At 40.7% G+C, this 18,109-nt stretch overlaps 1 protein-coding gene across 1 annotated transcript in view; it reads right to left on the reverse strand.

Moving 5' to 3' along the window:
* Positions 1 to 18,109, reverse strand: part of SLC16A12 (solute carrier family 16 member 12) — a 90,549-nt gene that overhangs the window by 10,520 nt on the left and 61,920 nt on the right. Inside the window, exons 3-5 of the mRNA XM_060768757.2 lie at positions 11,101 to 11,204; positions 7,308 to 7,451; positions 4,044 to 4,635 (exon numbers count right to left, since the gene is read on the reverse strand). Coding sequence (XP_060624740.2) covers positions 4,044 to 4,635; positions 7,308 to 7,451; positions 11,101 to 11,204 — 840 coding nt within the window. The remainder of the gene's footprint in view (positions 1 to 4,043; positions 4,636 to 7,307; positions 7,452 to 11,100; positions 11,205 to 18,109) is intronic.

An 18,109-nucleotide genomic window follows, 5' to 3' on the forward strand; every position in this document is an offset into this window, starting at 1 on the left:
TGAGTGACCATCACTCATAAAAACACTTTAAAACACATCAGAGGAGACTTAAAAAACAAAAAAAAATTACATTACAATGCATGCGCAAAACTACATATATATATGCAATACACAAATATATACACACGCATACACATATACACAGACTGGGCCACAGCAACATGTGGCAGGGGACGGCTTGTATTGCAATATAATGGTATCGTACAATATAGTAATATGTAATACTGATACTGTACTATGCTAATAATATAATATATTGTATGTATATATATCTTGTAAGCCACTCTGAGTCCCCTTCGGGGTGAGAAGGGTGGCATATAAGTGTCGTAAGTAAGTAAATAAATAAATAAATAAATAATAGTATGGTATAACCACCTGCTTCCTTATATTTCTTACCAAGTATGCCAAAGGATCTAAATTGGCAGCGTAAACTTTCATAGAGCAGTTCTATATTTTTGGAAAACGGGAATCTCCATAACCTTTTGGAAAATGGATATTCATAACCTTTTGGAAAAAACAGGAATCTTTTTGGAAAGTCATGACCTTGTTAGATAACGTAACCTTTTGTAAAGTATGATCTTCCTGAGAAGAGTTAAAAACTCGCTTGAATCAACCTTCTCCTTAGTGGTAAATAATATCCACTAGTATTCATGCAAGACAATTAGGTTTCTCAGCTGTTAGACTGATATACCTAGATATCTCTTTGAACTGTTAGGAACAAAAATATGCCAATGCACAAAAAACATATAGAGTTTCAGAAATGTTGTTTCAGTTGCCCAAAAAAATCTACTCTTCCTTAAAATGTCTTGATTTAAATCATGCTCCCAAAAGACCAAAAACAAAGTAGACTTCATTAAAATAACATAGTTAGTTTACTCACAAACTTCATAAATTCAGCATTCAGGTACATTGCATATCAGTCCAGTTACAGATGGATTTGTAGTAGTGTCTCTGTGCAGATAGCATGGGGCATCTTTCTTATAATCTTAACAGTCCAAAGTCTAAAGCAGTGGTCCTCAAACTTTTTGAACAGAGGGCAAGATCACAGTCCCTCAAACTGTTGGAAGGCCAAATTATAATTTGGAAAAGAAAATGAATGAATTCCTATGCACACTGCATGTATGTTATTTGTAGTGCAAAAAAAGCCTTAAAAACAATACAATAATTAAAATGAAGAACAATTTTAACAAATATAAACTTATTAGTATTTCAATGGGAAGCGTGGGCCTGCTTTTGGCTGATGAGATAGGATTGTTGTTGTTGTTGTTGTTGTTGTTGTTGTTGTTGTGTGCTTTCAAGTTGTTTCAGACTTAGGTTGACCCTGAGTGAGGGCTGAGTAAATGACCTTGGAGGGCTGTATCTGGCCCCAGGCCTTAGTTTGAGGACCCCTGGTCTAAAGCATCTCTATGGTCTGAGAGACAGTCCCAGATCTGATTACATGGTCTGTAGCCCTTTCCAGAACATAGAGTTAAGGAAAACTACATACCAATACACATATATACAATATAGTAAACAAACTGAATTATATACATAACACATAACTAGTGGAGGCTTGAAGAAGGTTGCTATTTCCAACATATATGGACACTTCATTTCTGGGCCGATTCAGAGTGTCAAGTTCCAGATCAGACCAGTAAAAACCATTCCAGCTGCCTTGGAATGGTGTTTACTGCCATTCCCTTGGCTACTGCAGAGGCAGGATGGAGTCTTGACCATCCAGTGGAGACGAACCTGATTTCTTATTACCAGACCGCTACTCATACTATCCACTTGGACAAGAAAAAAATGGTTAATCATGTGTTTCTAGAAGGGAGTTCTTTAAAAGACCAACCAAGAAGATTTATACTGTTCCGGCCCAGTTTACCTGTCTGAACGTATTCTCCCCTATGAACCATCAAGAGCATTAAGATCTTCCAGAGAGGACCTGCTCTCGATCCCATCACTTTCGCAGTCGCGTCTGGTGGGGACGAGAGACAGGGCCTTTTCTGTGGTGGCCCCTGGCTATGGAACTCTCTCCCAAATGAGGTTAGGTCTGCCCCCTCCCTCCTGACCTTTAGGAAGCTAGTGAAATCCTGGTTGTGGAACGAGGCATTTGCAAAGTGATGGTTGAGACCGGTAATTGACTAAAGTTATTGACTACAATGTGCGGACTGAGTTGGACATGATTTTATCTTGGCGAATGGTCTATATGCACTTTATCTTATATGTATTTTAACTGTATGATGTTTATGTATGATGTTTTAAAAGGTTTTTACTGTTAGCATTGAATTCTTGCTGTTAGCCGGTCTAAGTCCCTCTGCGGACGTAGAGAAGATCGGGATATCAAAGTTTTAAATTAATTAATTAATTAATTTGCTGGGACTAAACTCCAAAACATCTGGAGGGGGGGTGTCAATGTTTGGGAGTCACTGAGCTACAGGGAGCAGGTTTTCTCTTTCCTGCCAGAAATTGGAAGTGGAGGAAAACACACAACTGGAATCACACTTGCATAAACAACCATCTGCCTCTAGAGGGCAGTAGAGATAACATTTTAATTAGCATTCCCTGCTATTTTCCACGCTATAGAATTATGGAGTTTGGTATCACTAAATGAATGCTGTAGAATCCTGATAGTTGTAAATTAGTGAAGCACCCACACTGATAGGTAAAGCTAAAGGTTTTCCCCTGACATTAAGTCCAGTCGTGTCCGACTCTGGGGAGTGGTACTCATCTCCATTTCTAAGCCAAAGAGCTGGTGTTGTCCATAGACACCTCCAAGGTCATGTGGCCGGCATGACTGCATGGAGTGCCGTTACCTTCCTGCTGAAACGGTACCTATTGCTCTACTCACATTTGCATGTTTTCGAACTCCTAAGTTGGCAGAAGCTGGGGTTGACAGCGGAAGCTCATGCTGCTCCCCGGATTCGAACCACGGACCTTTCGGTCAACAAGTTCAGCAGCTCAGCAGTTTAACCCACTGCACCACTGGGGGCTCCACCAGGGACTCCACACTGGTAGATAAGGCTAAATATTTTTTAAAACAACAACTCTCATGATTCCATAGGATTGAGCCATGGCAGTTTATTTATATATTGTATCAGGAGCGAATCAAGGGTACAGTTGTAATGTATTTAAAAAACACTAAGTTTTAAAACTTGGCATTATATTAAATGTCCTTTGACCAGTAGCAGGCCACTTGGAGTGCCTCTGCTGTTGCTATAAGAAGGTCCTCCATTGTTCATGTGGCAGGGTTCAGACTGCATTGTAATAGGTGGTCTGAGGTTAAAGTAGTGCCAAACTGCAATACATCCTTTTTCTTGTCTGCTCTGCTGCTTAAGGGAAAAGATAAGCTAATACTCATAGGGTTGAATTCAGTCCCTTTCACATACACCCCTATACCATTTATTGTACTTTTTTTATATAAAAAAACTTATTTAAACAGGTATTTTGTTATGATTCTGGACAGCAACTTCTCTTTTTAATATAAATGATGGGAGTGCTTGGTATACACTGTGGTTTGTTCCATGGATACCAAAATCCATGGATGCTCAAGTCTCACTGTATACAGTGGCATAGTACGCACTTTAACAACACAACCATTCAATGCTAAGGCTTCCCACCACAATGGAACTGTATAGGAGAGTCTACTGAACAAGCCAGTACCTGCCACATACCAGTACTGCCATCTGTTGAGGAGTTACGAAGGTGGAGGCATTACTTTTCATTCAACCCTCGTAAAATGGCAAAGTCAAGGTTTACATTTTGGATTTTTTTAATGGATGGTTGAATGTGTGGTTGGAGAATCTGTGGATGTGAAGAGCTGGCTTTATACCAGTTATACAAATGTGTGTAATGGAATTACACACATGTAACACAGTCTAACCAAGTTATACAAATAGCTTTGTTTCAACTCATTGTGTTGCTTTTGAAAAACACTTGGTTGCACCTTAATTTTCCAGTACCCCATTACAGGTAATATGTTGCTTCCAGGCTCTGGGTCTGCAAGCCATAAACACTCCTGTTTATTATTCTTCATTCTACACAGCTTTCTATTCAGACGTTACCTTCTGTCCGTGAGCCATCCAAAAGTGATGTTGCCAATAATGTCGACGACCCCAAGGATAGACATGAGGAAAGCTGCCTGCTGGTGACTCACTCCGACCCGCAGCGCATAAGGCACCAGGTAAACAAAGAGAGGGCTGCATCCGTAAGCCATGAATAAGACTGACCCTGCCAGCACCACAAAATCTGGCATCAGGAGAAAGCTGTATTCCTGCCATGAACATGGGCACAGGCACTTGTGCGACCAGACTTTGATGAGGGGGGAGCAGACGGACCACTTCTTGAAGTCCTGCTTTGGCGCTTCTGGCTCAAACTCCTGTTCAGGAAATTCCGGGATGTTCTTGCGGCCCTCCTTCCCTGCAACAGGTCTCATCAAGGCACCACAGACACAGAGGTTTAAAACAAAGCCCCCGAGGATGAGTAAGGCTCCTCGCCAGGAAAACTGTTCAATCAGAAGCTGCACCACAGGAGCGAGGATGAAGGTACCAATCCCGCTGCCAGACATGGCAATCCCGTAAGCGAGAGCCTTCCTCTTGTGGAAATAGTTGCCCACCATCGCTATGGCTGGGGAATAAGAAAGCGCAAAGCCCAATCCTGGAAGAAGAGAGTGGGGGGATCACACATACAAGCCAATATAGGTTAGCAGCAAATCTATAATGTCTCTAAAATATAATATGAATTGGGCTGCAGGGGCACAGTGGGTTGAACCCTTGTGCTGCTGAACTGCTGATCTGAAGGTTGGCTGAACTACTGACCTGAAGGTTGGCAGTTCAAATTTGTGAGACGGGATGAGCTCCCATCTCTCAGCCCTTGTTCATGCCAACCAAGAAGTTTGAAAACATGCAAATCTGAGTAGATCAATAAGTGCCACTTTGGCGAGAAAAGCCAGAGACGCTCCAAGCAATCTTGCTGGCCACATGACCAAAAGGTGACAACACAGGCTTCTCTGCTGAAAAATGGAGAAAAACACCTCCCAGAGCCAGAAATGAGCACTGCCTGGAGGGCCGAAATTTGTCCATGCCTGCTTTACACCCATATAATGCAGCTGAACAGCATTATATGGGTCTCTACACTGTAGGCTTGGTTGATTAAAAAAAAGAAGTTCAAAACTCATTTCGGATGTAGGGGGCGCTGGTAGTTCAATTCTAAAGTCAATTCTGATTTTCGGAGAAAAAAAATGTTCAAAGCTTTTTGAAACTTCCGAGACTTCCGAATCCTTTCGTTAATGGTTTGAAAGTGTTATTTCCTGTTTCATTGGGTGGTCTTTACTTTGAAAGCAGTTGTTTTACTCCAGAAGCGGGGAAAAGCAAGCAGAGCAAATTTCTTCCTTCTCTGGTTTAAAACTGGCTTCTCTGGCTTGAGCTGGGGCCAGGAGCCAGAAGTGGGGAAAAGCAAGTGGAGGAAATTATTTCCTTCTCTGGTTTAAAACTGGCTTATCTGGCTTGAGCCGAGGCCAAGGACCAGAAGCAGGGAAAAGCAAGTGGAGGAAATTCCTCCCTTCTCTGGCTTTAAAACTAGCTTCTCTGGCTTGAGCCGAGGCCAGGGACCAGAAGCAGGGAAAAGTAACAAAAATGAGTTGTAACAAAAATGGCGGAGAAAGCTTTGGAAGGGCAAAGGGACTTCCAGTTTTCTTAAAAACTTCAAAATCACATCAAAAAGGTAATTTTTCCAACTTTATTCCGAATTACAAAGATTCCGACGGTACCTAACCATGCCTACTACACTGACCATATAATGCAGATTCAAATTATATTATATAGCAGTGTAGGTTAAGCCTTAAAATTACTCCAAGTCAGAAAGACTTGAAAATGCACAAGGAAAACAATTCCTTTGAGGAACCAATCACCTGTGTTTTTTTTAATCTAATGTATTGTATTAGAATATAACTCTCAGAATCCCCAAACCAGAAAGACCAGGGACTTTTCTCAATAACTATCATCGAGGAAACTTTAGGGGTAGGTTTTTTTTAGTGTTGTAGCAAATAACAGGGGCTTCTTACTTATGGAATATATGCATTAGGTTTGAAACTGAAGACCTTACACAACACAAACGATAAGAATGGAGCTTTTTTCCCCCTTTAGCAAACAAACTATTGGCGGCATTTCTACAAAACTATTATTAAACTGCAGGGGTTTGAGTCCTAAGCTCACATCACCGTAGCTACAATGCTAGTTTTTAATAAGTCAGCAGTTTCAGCATAAACATTTCCACTCCTCATCTTTGGGGAAATGAACTAGAGAAAAACAATAGAGTGTTTTGTTAAAGGGATGACTAAATTCATTGGAAATGAATCAAGGCAATGCAATCAGCAGAGCATTTGGATTCTAAAGCCAGTTAACCTTGTAAGGTTAGTGGTGCGGCTGCAACAAACAGCAAGGTGTGTATGGCCTACAAATTCAAAAGTGAACTTCATATCCACTTGAAAACTGATGAACCTTAACATTTAAAGGGTGGAATTCCATTTGCAGCTCTCAAAATGTGAGAATTTGTGGAGAAATTTCATTTCAGCTTTCAAAAATAAATTAATGTAATGATTGTGCCAAAACTCAAGTACTTGACACTAACATTCAAATAGTCACATGCACCAAGAACATTTATTGGACTTTGAGTCATCTGCAGTTAAATTTAATAGAAATTCAAGTGAGAATTATCATATTCCAAAACTAATCATAGCTCTGCTCCTATCTGCTCCTATCTCTTTTGTGTGCAACCAGGCCCGTAGCCAGGATTTCGATTTGGGGGTGGGGTGAGTTTGTTTCGGGGGGGGGGGGGGTTGAGTCTGAATGAAAGAGGGTTTACCCTAGCAAACCTTTTGTATCATTACCCCAATACCCCCATGCATATGGGATATATTGAGTATGGTGATCAGATCATGATATGAATAAACATAACAATTTAAATAATGCACCAGTAAGGCTTTTTCGCAAACCAGCATGAGAATTTCGGGGGGGGGGGGGCTGAAGCCCCTCAAGCCCCCCCCCCCTTCCCGGCTACATGCCTGTGTGCAACTACATCCTTAAAGCTGCAATTCTACTTTCACATACTAAAGAAAAAAGCCCCAATGGACAGGATGATATGCATGAGATGCTGCTGTAATAACACTGCAATCCTTAACCTATCCACATGCAGGGTATTTTCACTGAACTTAGTGCATCCTATGTCTCAGAAAATATGCACAGAATTTGCTGTTTCACAATATATCTTATGCCTAGAGGAGACTGGCAGAACAGAACAACAACATTAGCATCAATAGTGATAAGCAATACCTGTAAGAACTCCCAGGGAAAGATAAAGATGCTCCAGGCTTGTGGCAAAGGAACTCAAGATAAGGCCAGCAGATGCAAGCAATCCTCCTAGCATGATGCCCACCTGACATGAGACGTGGTTGCTGATAAAACTCCCAAGCGGAGCTTAAAATGAAAAGGATTGAAGTTAGGGTTGCACATGTCTTTGCAGAAGCAAGTATACTTTCACATGACCAAACTGATCTACAGACACCTATACTCAGCCAAGAAAAGGCAGACGGCTCTGAAATTTCAAAATCCAGATCCACAGAATTTGCCCCCTACCATATAATAATAATAATAATAATAATAATAATAATAATAATAATAATCTGGACGCAGGCAGTTTGGATTATTGATGTCGCCATACCAGGGTTTTTTTTGGGGGGGGGGGGGGTTGGTCGTGTCAGGAGCGACTTGAGAAACTGCAAGTCGCTTCTGGTGTGAGAGAATTGGCCATCTGCAAGGATGTTGCCCAGGGGACGCCTGGATGATTTGATGTTTTTATCATCCTTGTGGGAGGCTTCTCTCATGTCCCCGCATGAGGAGCTGGAGCTGATAGAGGGAGCTCATCTGCCTCTTCCCAGATTCGAACCTGCGACCTGTCGGTCTTCAGTCCTGCCGGCACAGGGCTTTAACCCACTGCGCCACCGGGGTCAACAGTCGCATTGAGGAAAAACAACAGGAAAAACTCAGCCATTATCAGGACCTCAAAATCGAACTGCAAAGGCTCTGGCATAAACCAGTACAGGTGGTCCCAGTGGTCATTGGCACACTAGGTGTGGTGCCAAAAGATCTCAGCTGTCATTTGGAAACAATAAACATTGACAAAATCACGATCTGTCCACTGCAAAAGGCCACCTTACTTGGATCTGCGCACATCATTCGAAAATACATCACACAGTCCTAGATGCTTGGGAAATGTTCAGCTTGTGATTTTGTGATATGAAATCCAGCATATAGATCTCGTTTGCTGTGACAGACTGTGTTTTTGTGTCAGTAAAATAATAATAATAACAAATTTATTACCCGCCTTTACCTGTGGCTTAAGGTACGATATGACATCATTAAAATAAGAGATAAAACACTATTTACAAGTTAAATCCACTGGTGACATGCAAATAAAAAATCCCAACTTAAAATTGATTTTTCAATATTGCTTCACCACACACAAACCACCTCATCATGAGCAAAGAGGGAGAAGCGGGTGGGAGGGGGAATCTGTCACCCTGTGCACAACTCCCTCTCGGAGACGATTTCCTGATCACATGGGGAAAACATTGCCCTTGTGGGGAGGCCCTGTGCTAGCTCCACTGGAGCCAGCACAAAATGGGAAGCTTCCCATGTTGGGGTGAAAGCGTCCGGCGACGCTTTCCCTTGGTTGGGGTCATGGCCTACTCTGGAAGTAACACATTGTGTGATGTTCGGTGTCGGTTTCCATCCCCCAGATGGTGTAAACACATCCTAGGATGCTTATTTCACCCTGCCCGACGAGGTTGCTAGGCATAGCTATGGCAACAGATACACCTGTTCTTCTCCAAAAAGCCTTGGGCAGCATAGCCATTGGGAATAGTGGTCTGAAACATTTCAAATTCAAAATATTCAGTCCCTAATTTAAAACTCCCCACATGAATAATAATAGCAATAACAACAACAACAACAACATCAAACCGCGGGTGGTGCAATGGGTTAAACTCTTGTTCTGCTGAACTGCTGAACTGAAAGTTGGCAGTTCAAATCCATAGGACGGGATGAGCTCCTGCTGTTAGAACTAGCTCCTGACAACCTAGCAGTTCAAAAACATGCAAATGTGAGTAGATCAATAGATACTACTTCGGCAGGAAAAGGCAAAAAGACACTCCATGCAGTCATGTCAGCCACACTACCAGGACATGTCTATGGACAATACGGGCTCCTTGACTTGGAAATGGAGATGAGCACCACCTCCAGAGCCAGAAATGAAAAGAGAAGCCTTTGCTTTTGACTGTGTATTTGCGTCTCATTGTATTTCGTTATAACAACACATTGAATATTTGCCTGTGCCTGTTTATATGTTGTAATCCACTCTGAGTCCCCTCGGGGAGAAGGGAGGAATATCAATAAAGTGTTGTTGTTGTTATTTTCCCAAGTTTGGAAATTAAGGAGGATTACAACCATCAAAACAAATACAGTAAGAAATTAACAGCACATGAGAGTTAACAAGATACTAAACCATCATAACATTTGAAAACAGTTAAAATAAATTCAAACAGAAGCAAGAAATAAAAGTCTAACACACATATGATGCTTGTTTCCTGGAAAAGTTAGATTTCAAATTAAGATCACAAAGCTTTTCTATATACCACACTAATTCACCATGTCTCCAAAACAGAATGTGAGGAAAACTTTATTATAGACTGAGAGGACAGGAGTGGAAAGACACAGGGCTCAACTGAACTCATTTTCATCCCTTTTTCAGGTTCCACTTTATAGTTGTGCAAGAAAGTTCAATACTCCATAGGAGGCATGCCATGTGTTGATTACCCCCTACGTGTGAAGTATTTACTTTTTCAAACAACAAAACATTCATCATGCAGTATGTACTATTTTTCATTTGATCTGAGTTTGAGGTGTAAAAAAAAAACCCCAAACCAATAAAAAGTGAAATGTGTCCTCACTCAACATTTTCCTTATAAAGTTCATGCAGAAGCTTCCCAAGCTCCAAAGTAAAGCTTAATCCCATGCAAGAGTTTCCTGAGTTTTAAATAGCCTCTTATCTCCATTCACTGGTAAGAGATAAAAGCGGAAGCTGCATCAAGATCTGATGAGGAACTTCCCACATACAATCCAGAAATACTTAGTAAGAAATCTCTTTTTTTAACAAAGCTGCCTGGTGTGTACCTGTATTAAAATTAAATTTCTGAGATCAGAAGGTCTGATTGGACCCGTGTTGGTTCTGACAATCGAAAACCAGAAGTTTCAGCCACTGAGGTCTGGTTATTGCTGGCTGGGTGTCTGTGCCCTACACCACTGGAGAAGTTACACTGTTTAGCCGGTATTGCACCACCTGACATCCGCCGGGGAGTAGCAACCAATAGTGGAAGGACCAAGGCAGTGACATCTCCGGCCCACACACTGTTTGGGAATCAGCCAGCACGCCAAAGACTTAAATCAAGGAATAATTTTCTAAGATCTACAGAGACATTCGCTGGAACACCTCAGCAAGCGAGAGTCCAAAAGTGGCAGGCTCAAACCCAGAACCTCAATCAATGGCTGACACCAAATGTGAGACTCCCTCCTGAGCACACAGAAAACTGGGCGACTAGAAGGCGCTGAACAGACTGCGCTCTGGCACCACGAGATGCAGAGCCAACCTTAAGAAATGGGGCTACAAAGTGGAATCCATGACATGCAAGTGTGGAGAAGACCAAACCACAGACCACCTACTGCAATGCAACCTGAGCCCTGCCACATGCACGATGGAGGACTTTCTTGCAGCAACACCAGAGGCACTCCAAGTGGCCAGGTACTGGTCAAAGGACATTTAATAAAATACCAAGTCTGCAAACTTTGTGTTTTGTTTGTTTGTTTGTTTTTAATGCAATAAACTGTTTTGGTTCACTCCTGATACGATAAATAAATAAATTGCTGGCTAAATATAGTACAACATAAAAGAAAACACAGAAAATACCCTGCATATGTTCATTCAGAAATAGCTCCTTTCAATTTTAAAGAGATTTATTCTTATGCATACATAAATGTGCATATATAAATATGCATTCATAAATAAGCTCACCACAAAGCATTGTAGCACAATCTACAATGGAATGGATCCAAGCTGTCCGAGCATAATCTTGAGCAAAGTAAGTCTGGAACTCTACAAAAAAGATCGAAATACACCTGGAAAAGAAAGACATGCAATCAAACCTGGGCAAAAGTGTTTGGACCAAAAAGATAACCACAGGTTACATGGAAACTTACATTTGATTTCTAGGCTACATGGAAAAGAGAGAATCTTTCCTATGAGACTTTTAAGCGGTGATCAACATATATATTTCTGCTCACACCAAAATGTATTGAACTATATCTGAACTCGAGGCCTGATTTGTTCCTTGGGTATGACACTATTACCATATTGTGAGAGATACTGAGACATTCTTTATAGCATGCTGTGGTGAAGTGTGAATTTTAACCTACGGTCATGTATAGATAGGTGTTTAAAGGGGTAAGTATTTAAAATAACATAACTGGGGGGATGGTAGCCAGCTCAGCTCACTCTGACATGGGTTGGCATGGTAAAAGGGGAGAAGCCAACTGCCACTTGGCAAGAGCAGGCATTTTAAATAGGCAGTCTGTGGTCAGAGAACCACAGGGAAAGCTGGTTCTACTGTGTTGAGAATCAGGAAGGTTTAGGCTTTTAGATAGACCAAGTTTAGATAGACCAAGTTGACTTATTTAGATTAGTGGTTAGAATTTGAGCAAAAAAAAAAAAAAGGAAGAGAACCCCAGTAAGAATCTTTACTGTAACAGAGATAACAGAGGTAAAGAATAGACTAGTGCTTGGAGTGATCTGTTAAGGAAAGAAACACATTTTGAGGGAAATACATTTAAAACCTGTCTAGCGGAAAGAACAGTCCTCTTAAGAGTTGTTTTATGAAAGATTATAAATGTAACCACTAAAGGAATGTACCTCTAGGAGTTAAGAAACATTGAAACCATTAAGCTTCCATATTTCAATAAACTTATTACAGTTTCTCTTAAATCTAAGCCTCTGTTTCGTATACTTTCGAGCCAAGCCGGTGTACACATCAAAGGAAGATAAACAAAATATTACAGGCTAGTGGCTGTGTTATCGATTTTGTAGATTCATTACAAATTATAGGAGACTCTGACAAAGCAGTAACGTCCCTACAACTGGTGGCATTGTTACTCATGCCTTCCACGTAAAGCAGTGGTTCTCAACCTTCCTTAATGATGCAACCCTTAATACAGTTCCTCATGTTGTGATGACCCTCATTCATAAAATTATTTTTGTTGCTACTTCATAACTGTAATTTTGCTACAGTTATGAATCGTAATGTAAATATCTGATATGCAGGATGTATTTTCTTTCACTGGACCAAATTTGGCACAAATACCTGATACGCCAAAATTTGAATACTGGTGGGGTTGGGGAGGGGATTTAATTTTACCATGTGGGAGTTGTAGTTGCTGGGATTTATAGTTCATCTACAATCAAAGAGCATTCTGAACTTCATCAATGATGCAACTGAACCAAACTTGGCACACAACTCCCATGACCAACAGAAAAAAACTGGAAGGGTTTGTTGAGCATTGACCTTGAGTTTTGAAGTTGTAGTTCACCTACATCCAGAGAGTACTGTGGACTCAGATAATGATAGATCTGGACCAAACTTGGCACGAATAGTCAATATGCCCAAATGTGAATACTGGTGGAGTTTAGGGAAAATAGACCTTGACATTTTGGAGTTGTAGTTGCTGGGATTTATAGGTAATCTACAATCAAGGAGCATTCTGAATTCCATCAATGATGGAATTGAACCAAAGGAAATGGCTGCCAACTCTCTGAAGCCTGATCATTTTTAAGGCATGAACCATATTTTTTATACTTTTTAAAAGTACTGTTTATCCCCTCTGTTCTCTGTAAGAATTCAGAGAGACTGCTGTATATATTGTTGCTCTGTTTGACTTTTGAACTGAAGTAAAGTTACTGTTACTCGTTACACAAATCTGAGTGACACATTATTATATTCCAGGGTATATTTTGGTTCAGATTCAGTGGTAAAGTTTGTGTTTATTTACATTTACAACCTCCAACATGCTGTGGGCCAGAAACAATTTGATGGCACACAACAACAACAAATGTAAATTTTAAATGTTTTCATTTTTAACTTTTTAAAATCAGCGTTTTAATTGAATGTATAAGTTAATGCAATTTTTGTACTCCATATTGTTTTAGACATCCTGTTTTATTTTATACTAGCCGTCCCCTGCCATGCATTGCTGTGGCCCAGTCTGTGTATACGTGTATATGTGTGTTTGCATATATATGTGTGTGGTTTTGCGTATGGGTTGTAATGTAATTTTTGTTTTTTGGCATTTTAAGTCTCTTCTGCTGTGTTTTATGAGTGATGGTCACTTGTTAACCTGATAGGTGTATTGTGTCCAAATTTGGTGTCAATTCGTCCCGCAGTTTTTGAGTTCTGCTAATCCCACAAACGAACGTTACACGTGGCACGTCCTCTGCCACGTGTTGCTATGGCCCAGTCTGGTGATCTTGAAAATAAAATAATGAGAAACTATTGGTTTCTAATATACATTATTTCTTTATGCTTGTGGGTAAACAGTACTTCTTGTTGTTTCTTTGTCAATGTTGATGTAGAGATTGTGAGGTTTGCCTCCTCTGGAAAATGCAACATATAATTGTCCTTCTTTAGGGGTTCCTTTCAAATCTATGATACTATATGTGTCATATACATATATATGTATGTGAATCATATCTATCTGTATCTATGGCTAGATGGCTTTTGTCACGAGGGCTTTATGTTTTCTTGCCCTGGTGAAGGGAGTTGGACTGGATGGCCGTAAGGCAGCATTTCTCAACCTGAGGGTTGGAACCCCTGGGGTGTCATGAGGGGGTGTCAGAAGGGCCGCCTAAGGCCACCACAGTATTTTCTGTTGTTCATGATGGGTCCAGTGTGGGAAGTTTGGCCCAGTTCTATTGTTGGTGGGGTTCAGAATGCACTTTGAATGTTGATGAACTATAAATCCCAGCAACTACTGTACAATTCCCAAATGTATTCATGCCAAGTTTGGTCCAGATCGTTCATTGCTTGAGTCCACAGTGCTCTCTGGATGTAAGTGAACTACAACACCCAAACTCAAGGTCAATGCCCACCAAACTCTTCTAGTGTTTTCTGTTGGTCATGGGAGTCCTGTGTGCCATGTTTGATTCAATTCCAGCACTGGTGAAGTTCAGAATGCTCTTTGATTGTAGGGGAACTATAAATCCCAGCAACTGCAACTCCCAAATGACAAAATCATTTTTTGAGTGATGGTCACTCCTTGGGCTAGTAGGTGTCTTGTGGCCAAATTTGGTGTCAATTCTTCCAGTGGTTTTTGAGTTCTGTTAATCCTACAAACTAACATTGCATTTTTATTTATATAGAAGATAAGCCACTTTGTGTCCCATCCATGAAAAAAGTGGAATATAAAGCAAATCAGATCAACAAATAAAATGGACTCTATCACCAGTCTGTACTACTCTGTCTAGCACATACTGGAAAGAGGTAGAGGCTTGTGGACTTTTCGTTCCATTTTAGACAGATAAACAAGAATTCACCTAGGAGAACTGCAAGAGTTGCAGAAATGTGCTTTTCCAAGAGGCTAACATGTGATCTGCCCATGATTAACTGAAGTGTTTCTTCAACAGCATGTCATGACACAGCATTCATCTCTGAAAAATAAGTCAGGGGATATCTTTCTGTTCAAGCTAGAGAGGTCCGTTTGCCCGAGCTCTTGAAGCTGTGTAATCCCCAGATTTAATATAGCTACACAATATCACTCTTACTCCACACTCCCCAGCTTCACCCCTCTTCCTAGCCTAATAAGAAGTAGATCATGTCTGCACCATTAAATCTAGGTGAAAAAATAGATTTTGTTTAGGAGGTAGGTTTTATCTATAAAATAGTAGGCTATAGCAACAGTCAGTACTGCCCCGAAAAATGCTGTTGCAAAGGCGTTGGATATTTCTACCCAGAGTGACAGCTGAATTTTACATTGATATTAGTGAAGAGTATTATAGTTTGAGTGTTGGGCTCTCCAACGCTAGGGTGCAAATCTCCGCTTAGCCGCAGGGTGATCTTGGGCAATTCACACCTTAGAGCAATGTCAAATGTTCTCTGAACAAGTCTTGACCAAAACCCTGTGATAGGTTCACATTAGGGTCACCATAACTTGGAAATGACTTGAAGGCACACAACAACAAACAAGCCCTAAACGGTTTGGGACCTGCCTACCTGCGTGACCGCATCTCCATTTATGAACCCACGTGCTCCCTTCGTTCATCCGGAGAGGCCCTGCTCGCGATCCCACCTGCGTCGCAGGCGCGTTTGGTGGGGACGAGGGACAGGGCCTTCTCTGTGGTTGCCCCCCGACTTTGGAACACCCTCTCCAAAGACATTAGACTAGCACCCACATTGGCAGTCTTTAGGAAGAACTTGAAGACCTGGCTATTCCGATGTGCCTTTCCAGAATAGGATAACCCCCAGTACTATGTCCCAGAAGCACTTTATTAGACTCTCTGCACATTGCACTTGCCCAGAATCCCAACATACCTCCTGTCACACCCAGCACTTTTTAACCTGTACCCATCACTGGCCCGGCCCTGGTTTTTATTGCATAAAGGTGTAATGTTTTGTTATTGCTTATGTTTTTAATTTGCTGTGTATTGTATTGTTATTGTTTGTTGTTTTGTTGAGGCCTTGGCCTTTGGAAGCCGCATCGAGTCCTTTGGGAGATGCTAGTGGAGTACAAATAAAGTTTAATAATAATAATAATTAAAAATTGCTCCTAAATGCAGTAGGATAGTTTTGCAACAGCAGACCATCTATACCAGGCGTGGGCAAACTTTAGCCCTCCGGGTGTTTTGGACTTCACCTCCCGCAATTCCTAAAAACTTTTATTAAATGCTGTATTCTTGATATATAACCCCAGAGAATTGTCCAAAATGTATAGAGTGATGTCTAATATTTGCTGGCATTCTGAATGACACAAAATAACATTTTATCAGATTGATGGGATTGATTTACAATATTTGTATATCACCATTCTCACCTGAGGGCGACTCAGGGCGGTTCACAAAACGGCACATTTCAATGCCCACAATAATATAAAAACAATTAAAACATTTAACATAAATAAAATTCAGTAAGTAATAAAACCAATAAAAACATAGCTCCTCCACATCTCATTACCAAAATCATTATCCAATCGCATTGTCCAGTTGTTCCGAGATCAGGGTTTGTCTGCTACAATGCATTTGAGAAAGCCTGCTCAAAAAAACAGGTGTTGACTTTTTTACGAAATGTTAAGAGGGTGGGGACTAATCTAATGTCCCTAGGGAGGGCGTTCCACAGCTGAGGGGCCACCGCTGAGAAGGCCTGTCTCTCGTTCCTGCCGACCAAATATGTGAAGAAGGTGGGACCAAGAGCAGCCCCTCCCCCCACTCCCGTCAACTTGACAACTGATGGTTTTTGATTTTTAGAAAGAACAGGTTATTGAAAGAGGGGATTATCTGGATGTTTTATTGAGAGAGGCGTGGACAAACTATATAAATATAACACCCAAAAGGAAGATCAGAACTCACTCTTTTTCCCTCTGTTCTTTTTCTCTGTTTTTTTTTTGTGTATGTGTGTGTGTGTGTATTTTTGAACATGTATTTTATGACATTGTCGTTTCTTATCTTTTCTTTGCATCCGAATCTTAAGTATTGTAAAACTCTCATAAGAAAAAATATGCAGTAGACTCTGTGTATCGTTACGCATAGCAATTGGTAGATACCAGATAAATGTAGTTCCTGGTTGCTTGAATTACTATAAAAAATAAGCCTAGCGAGCACTATACCCTATACCAGTGGTTCTCAACCTGTGGGTCCCCAGATGTTTTGGCATTCAACTCCCAGAAATCCTAACATCTGATAAACTAGTTGGGATTTCTGGGAGTTGTATGCCAAAACACCTGGGAGCCCACAGGTTGAGAACCACTGATCTATACTATACCATGGTATAAACTTTGTATTGACTTTATATTAATATAGAAATACAATAATTATAAGCAAATTAACATTAACAAAGATAAGTCTAACTTAATGTAACACAGCTTTACCATTTTGCAAACACCTTAAGGACCACTGATGCTCTTACAATGTTCATTTGTCTTTACACTATGCGATCTACAGATATATCACACTAAAGTGAACATGCTGACTTATTATTTTTCTTCTTCCTTCCCTTCTGAAGAGAGGGGGCATCAAATATATTCTGGATACTTCAGATGTTTGGAGAGTGTATATATAGAAAGAAGGAGCCCTCTTGGATCCCCTTAAGGAGAGTTCTTGAAAGGGTTACCATGAGTGAATGGGATTGCACAACGAATGTGACGTATACAAACCGGGTCACTCCAGTTCTCCGGAGTTGTCAAAATGTAGGGCAGCAGCAGGAAGCCTACGTTGCTCCAAAACAAACAGAACCCAGCCTGGCAGCTATGAGCAGCAGCTCAGCAGGGCTTTCTGGGTTAGGGTCTTTAGGGAGCAAAACTAAGTGACAAATAAAAGGTATTGCCCATAAAATTCTGGATTATACTGACATGCAGTACCTTGCAAATCATACTCTGAATATAGCTTGCCAAGAAAAACTTGTGATAGGTTCACCTTAAGGTCATTATAAGTCAGAAATAACTTGAAGGCACACAACAACAACAACAACAACAACAACAACAACAACAAAAAGAGGTCTCAAACTCACTTGTGTGAAAAGTGTCTGTGAAGCATCTTTTGGAAATCATCTCCTTAAATCGTCAGCATTAGGTGTGTTCGTACATTACAATGAATATTCCATGACAATGTATATATTCACATTCTATTTGCATTTAGTCTGCATGTCCTTTAAAGTCATGGAGGAAAAACAGTTTGGCACGAGAGTTGAATGAAAAGTAATGCCTCCACCTTCGTTACTTGGGTTTGGATGGGAATATTTTAATAAACCAAATGCAGAAATAATCCTTAG

The sequence above is a fragment of the Anolis sagrei genome, chromosome 3, assembly GCF_037176765.1.
Source record: "Anolis sagrei isolate rAnoSag1 chromosome 3, rAnoSag1.mat, whole genome shotgun sequence".
Classification (NCBI taxonomy): Eukaryota; Metazoa; Chordata; class Lepidosauria; order Squamata; family Dactyloidae; genus Anolis; species Anolis sagrei.